The sequence below is a fragment of the Cygnus olor genome, chromosome 13, assembly GCF_009769625.2.
Source record: "Cygnus olor isolate bCygOlo1 chromosome 13, bCygOlo1.pri.v2, whole genome shotgun sequence".
NCBI lineage: Eukaryota > Metazoa > Chordata > Aves > Anseriformes > Anatidae > Cygnus > Cygnus olor.
This window is the reverse complement of record NC_049181.1, coordinates 13906193-13912192: the sequence shown is the minus strand read 5'-3', so window position 1 is coordinate 13912192 and position 6000 is coordinate 13906193. Positions and strand designations below refer to the sequence as shown.

Below are 6000 nucleotides of genomic sequence, written 5' to 3'. Positions count from 1 at the left end.
ATGCTACGGGCTTGGTTGGTTCTGTGTACATATGAGTATATATGTGTGTGTTGTGACATAATAGACTCCTTTAAGCAAGATGCAAACAGGAGTGTGCCTGAGGGTAGGGTTATTCCTGAAAAGCAATGTAAGCTTGTTGTTATTCTGCAGTAGTTTTGGTGTTTTGCTACACATACTAACGTTTGCATGTAAGATGCTAAAAATGATGTGCCCACAAGGGGTAACAGTTGTTAAAATGAATGCCTCTTTTGACTCTGTTTCCATTGAGTCACAGACATCTCAATTGTTCTGTCCCCAAAGAGAAAGCAGAACAGGTTCAAACATCATCTAGCATGTTTACTCACTGCTGTCACTTATCTTTCTCCCCCAGGAAAGCTCTGATCTAGACACATAAATGCCTCAGGTTCTTAAAGCGAGATTGGGCAGTATTTTTTATCCCTGTAGGAGAGAAAGTCTTGTCACCAGATGCTGTATTACCGTGCTTTCTTGTAAACCAGACTTCACAACAGTGGGATTTTATTGTAAATGCAAAATTTTAAAGAATTTTCTCATATCAAGGAAAAAAAATCAGATGTCACTATAGAAATGTAGTTATAACTGGGCTTTTGTTTAAGGGAAATGAGGCCATACGTTGAGGGACTGCAAGCATATAAATTTAGTGTGAGTCAAGAGAGCAGTTGGATTTCCCATAAAATTGAGAGGTTTGGTCCATCTCACTCTTTAGTTGGAAGGATCTGCGCTTGTCAAGTGACCTAACAGCTGGACAGAACAAATACATGCATCTACCTTGGCTGTTTGATTTGATTAAATTTTATCCAGTGTTTAACATATACCAGGTCAGAAGCTAGTCCTGCCTTTTCACCCAGGTTTAGATCAATATCTTTCCTGCGTAGATCTGAATGGCGTTGAACTCCCTCAGAGTTGTAATGGTCGGCATTTTGGAGTAGATGAAAGGAAATTTTTTGTTTTTGGCAATTATTTCATTTTGGCTCTAAGGGAAACTTGAATCCAAATTGTGAAGTTCACCCACAGTGAGTTAACAGCTATATAGTTCTCTACACTGTTTGTTAAACTGGTGGTTATACAAAGTGAAGCCAAAATCTATTTATGTAGCTATTTATCTATTTATATACTCTTGGCTGCAGTTACTGAAGGGAAATCATTTGCCATTTTCAGGAGGTCTTTAATGCAGTGAAAGAAAAAGTCCGCAGCACTAAATGGATCTCTCTTGCTGTGGGATGCATTGATTAGACTGTAGGATGATTGTGCACTGATTAAGACAGAATTTAAGTATCTATAAATAAATTCATCGCTCTTTGCATCTTAATAGTATTTGGTTAAGAATCCAGTGCCTGAGGGAATTGAAAAAAAGGAAGACATTCAGGACCTTGAACCAATGGAGAGGAAAACAAAGTGTTTTCCAAGCAGCAGCTTTATTGTTAATTTTTTAATCTGAATAAAAAGTTTGAATTTTACATAAGAAAGCAGCATATGTTCTAACACGTCTAGCCTGTGCAAGATGCCAACAGCCAAGTTCTAGGTAGGAATGCCAAGGGCATCTCTCCTTACAATTAGCATCAGTATTAGAAGACCTGTGTCAGATCCTAAATAAGTATTTCCTATCCAAGGGCTTGGCTAATTGGGGAAAATTAAATGGTAAATACTCCCTCAGGGAATGCTCTTAGAAAAGCAGCATCTGTGTAGGAATCACTGTCAGTTTTGGTAAATCTCCAGGAGCTGCCACAGCAACAGCTCACCCACAGGAACCCATTCATGTCTGTTACTTCAGATGGGGGGATTTAGGAGACTGCCTCATGGAGAACAATATGCTGGTATATCTTAATTGTTTGCCTTGTTTCATTATTGTTTTATCTACGTTAGATACCACATGTTGCCTGATGACTTTTAATTCATTTTTCCAGTGTAGTAAATGTAGGGCAGCAGAAATGTGTTTCTATTATACTCTATTATAAAAATAGGTAAAATAATATAGTAGTATTAGTTCAGTTCAGTCCCAAAGGTAAATGTGCTTAATACTGGAGTTGTCTTGCTATGGTGTAATGAGTGACTGGAAGAAAAAATGTCTTATGCCAGTGCAATTCATCCAGTTTTGAAAACTTCTAGTGAATTAAATGTGACTGCATGCTTGGTGCTGCTTTCACCTTGGTGCTGCTGGATCAGTAGTTCCTTATGCAGTTGGAAGTGGCCAGGCATTGCCAAACATCTTTCTGTGAGTGCTTGGCAAAATCTCGCTGTGCCTGTGCTCACAGATAGACCAGAGGCTAGCAGAAGCTCTGCAGGACACGGAGTACATTTGGGACTGCTGAAGAGGCTGAAGGAAACAAAGGATAAAGCGAAAAAGTGCCAAGTTTGAAATCTGTTTTTAGCGCGTGATGTGCATAATTTCTTTTTTTAGAAGAGTTCAAAGTAGAGGCTGAGTTTAAACAAATGCATACTGGATGTTTCATATGATACACAATCAATAAAGCACTACTCTTGGAAAATCTTAGGAAGGTCAATAATGCTAGAAAGAGCGCTAAAGGAAGGATCTGACAGGGCAGCAAACTGCAGAGAAGTTTCTGGGAAACAGGAACGACCTACTTTGTACCGAGTGATAGAATCTGTCAAGAAAAAAGAGCAGGAGTGAATCTTTCACACTTTGAGTTATCTTTAGCAAAAGCCTCTGAAAATTCCTCAGCACCAGCAACCTGGAGCAAAGGCAACGCCACTCCCCTAAACTTTATTTATGGCCAGCACCAGAGGATACCATTTAGGAAACACAGTGTTATCACGTGTCATGCCACAGGGAGAGAGCTGTGGTTCTGACAAGGTTGTGAGGAGACTGGTGAAGAAACACCAGAAGAGAGAGCTAACTAACCAGAAGACTGAGCAGCTGTGATCGTGGCTTCCTGGGGAGGTGTTCACTCACTACCAGGCTAGATTGATTTATTCTACCCCAGAACAATGGGTAAAGTCAGTGTGTAGATGATCTGAAGAACTACTCCACTAGAATGAATGATAAAGTTGTTTCAGACGAATCACGAAAATACAAAGCCCCTGAGTCAAACTGTTGTTAAGGCAACCAAAACGTCAACACCGTTCCACAATAGCTCTTAATCTTGTTGGGTGATAGAAGCGAGGAGGCAGACTGTCTTTTTTTATAACGCGGTATGTAAATAGGCAACATTGGCCATATGTCTGCTGGTGGTGTGACACGCCAGCTGGGAGGTGACACCTGTGGGTGGTGTGACAGGGCGTGTGGCCCTGTGGAGGGCAGCGGTCAGGGCTGCATGGCAGGCTGGCCGCCTGTTTCTTGTGGTGTGAGTCTCGGTGCTGAGTGGAAAACAAGCATAAGTGCTAAAACTAAATAAATAACAAGCCACGTTCTTTGGTGATGAATGTTGGGCCAACATTTCAAATGGACTTCTTTGGATGGTGTAAGGGAAATAAAAGAAAAATCCCTTTGTGAAGACCGCAGGGGGACGACCGTCGGTCCCGTTCGGAGAGTCGCCGCCGCCCTCCCTCCAACCGCCCTAACGGCCCGTCAGGCTGCCGCCACAGCAGCCGAGGAGGCGGGCGGCCACGCAAGGCCCGACGGGAGTTGTAGTCCCTCAGTCGCCGTCGCTGGGCGGCGGGGCTGCCGCGATGACTACAACTCCCAGCATGCCTCGGGAGCGGCGGCGGCGCTTGGCAGCCGGGCTGTGGACGTGGGAGCGGGAGGCCGGGGCGGTGGCGGCGGGCATGGGCGGCGGCGGCGGCGGGGGGGTGCAGTGAGGGGCCGCCGAGATGTGGCTGAAGCCCGAGGAGGTGCTGCTGAAAAACGCCCTCAAGCTGTGGGTGCTGGAGCGCTCCAACCAGTACTTCGTGCTGCAGAGGCGGCGGGGCTACGGCGAGGAGGGCGGCGGCGGGCTGGCAGGTACTGCCCTGCAAAGGGGGGCGGCTGGGGGGCGTCCTGTGGGGAGGGGAAGGGGAAAAAAGGGGGAGGGAAGGGTGGGCGAAGTGCCTGGGGCTCGGTGCGGGGTCTCCTGGGTGCCCCCCGTGCTGGCAGCTCTGCAGAGGGGCCGGCAGATCTGCCTGTGAGGCTGCTGGAAGCGAGCTCCTGCTTGGGTGCTTCTGGGCTCGCATTTGAAAAATAAATTTCAAAAAAATAAGCGTGTGCTGTGATGGAGTGTCTCAGGAGCAGCTGACCCAGAAACTGACAGGGCACTGACACCAGTATAATAAACTTTGTTTCATGAGAACTAAAGGTATGGACCAGAGTTTCTGTTTTTAATTATCGTCTGTGTGGCTTGTAACGTGCTGCAGGGACCCTGGCCGTCACTGAGTCCTCTGTCGTGAGGGAGCTGTTCAGGCCAGAACTGACTCCTTCCTGGTCTGGTGGTGTCAGTCATCGCCCCTTTCAAGGAGAAATGCCCCAGGGAGCAGGGTAAAGTTGGGGTATGGTTCCTGAATGTTTTGAGTGAGTTGCATCTCTGGGTTTTCTAGGCTCTCTCTAACTGTGTCATCATAGTGTAAGGTGTATTAAACATAAGGCATAATTGTCTTGTCGAAACATTGGTTTATTCTGCCCAACAGAAAAAAACAACAACATCAGATTGTCTGGCTGATGGAATTTCCTATGTAGAAATAGCCCTCCCGGCTGGAGGAAGGGCATTCCTCGTTGGTATCTGAACCACTTGCAGGGAACAGGGAAAATGTAAAAAGAAATCGCTGCAAAATTCCAGGTTCCCTTCTAGGGATATCATGATATTCCAGATAATGTCAGGCTTTGACTTAGAACCAGGGGTCATATTTTTCAACCTTGGAAGACTTGTGGTCATCAGGTTAGACTGGCCATTCTCTGGCCTGGTGTCTGGAAACCACAGCCAGATGAGTCAGTACAAAGGTTGTCTGGCCGTGTGATAAAATTTGTGTAAGAACTGTGACGAAAATGGAACGAGACCTAGAGTCAGGTGTTCGTTTAAAAACATCCTTGTAGACTTGCAGCTGGCAAACAGCTGGGGCCTCCTATTACCCTTTTGCTTTTGTTGAAGGTGAGACTTCTGCTTATTTTCTGTCCTTGATGGCATTTGATAGCATGGAAAAACACTTGAATGAAAGTTCCTGTAGGGTGCCTTCCCGTGTGGTGTTGCACGTTGTATTTCTATAACTTCTCTCATTATTTGAGGTTCGTTCAGATTTCATCTGTACATGTTTTTTCAGTGGACAAATACAAAAATAAGATGTTATTGAATTAAAATTATAAATAAGAAAGACTAACAAGAGAATTGGAAAATAATGTAGTTAGATTTGTGTTTGCAGGTATAAAAATATTCAAGCCTTCTAGGTATAAACTAGCACAACTTGCTATGTCAGGTTTTAATTTTGTATTGCTGTATGTTACTCAAGAAAGTTAGCGCTTGCTTTAGCAGGAAAACACCAATGAACAGCTATTATCTTATGAGATCATCTTGGATGTGCCAAGTGAAGCCTTTTTCTGGCTCTCCCGAGCAGCGTTTTCCAGCAGGTGTGATGGAAGAGTGGAGGTGCCCAGCAGCCGGAGGGGCAGGGGGTTCCCAGTGAAGGAGGCGGCAGCAGTGCAGGTAGAAGTCTTGCAGGAGTGGAGGGGCCGTGCCTCATCCTTGGGGTGGGAAGAAAGGTGAGACCTGCTGCGGGGTTTGAGCAGCAGCAATGGGACTGGCTGAGGAGGCAGCTGAAAGGGATCCCAGCAATACAGGAGTATGCTTGGTGGGGAGGGCTTTGAGGAGGGAAGGAGCAAGTACTGCGGAAGCAACCAAAAGCAGGTGCAGACCAAACATAGAAAGACAGCAGCAGAGACACTTACCTGAAGGAAGGCTGGGATTTGCTGTGCTGACCTAGGTTTATAAAGGAAACCACACGTGGACTTGTTTGTATGACCCTTCTGCACTGACACAGCAGGGCCAGTTTGTAATCCCTCGGTGACAGCTCTGAGACCCGTCTCTACACACAACATAGTTACTAGTTGGCTAGTGTGGATAG

General features: G+C 45.6%; 1 protein-coding gene across 2 annotated transcripts in view; it reads left to right on the top strand.

Annotated features, from left to right (window-relative positions):
• The first annotated feature begins 3680 nt into the window (after nt 1-3680).
• TBC1D8B (TBC1 domain family member 8B) overlaps nt 3681-6000 on the top strand; it is a 39581-nt gene continuing 37261 nt past the window's right edge. The window contains exon 1 of one of the 2 annotated variants that reach the window (XM_040572197.1): nt 3681-3916. In XM_040572197.1, the coding sequence (XP_040428131.1) occupies nt 3787-3916 (130 nt within the window). In that variant the 5' untranslated portion in view covers nt 3681-3786. The remainder of the gene's footprint in view (nt 3917-6000) is intronic. The other variant, XM_040572198.1, reaches the window with a different exon arrangement.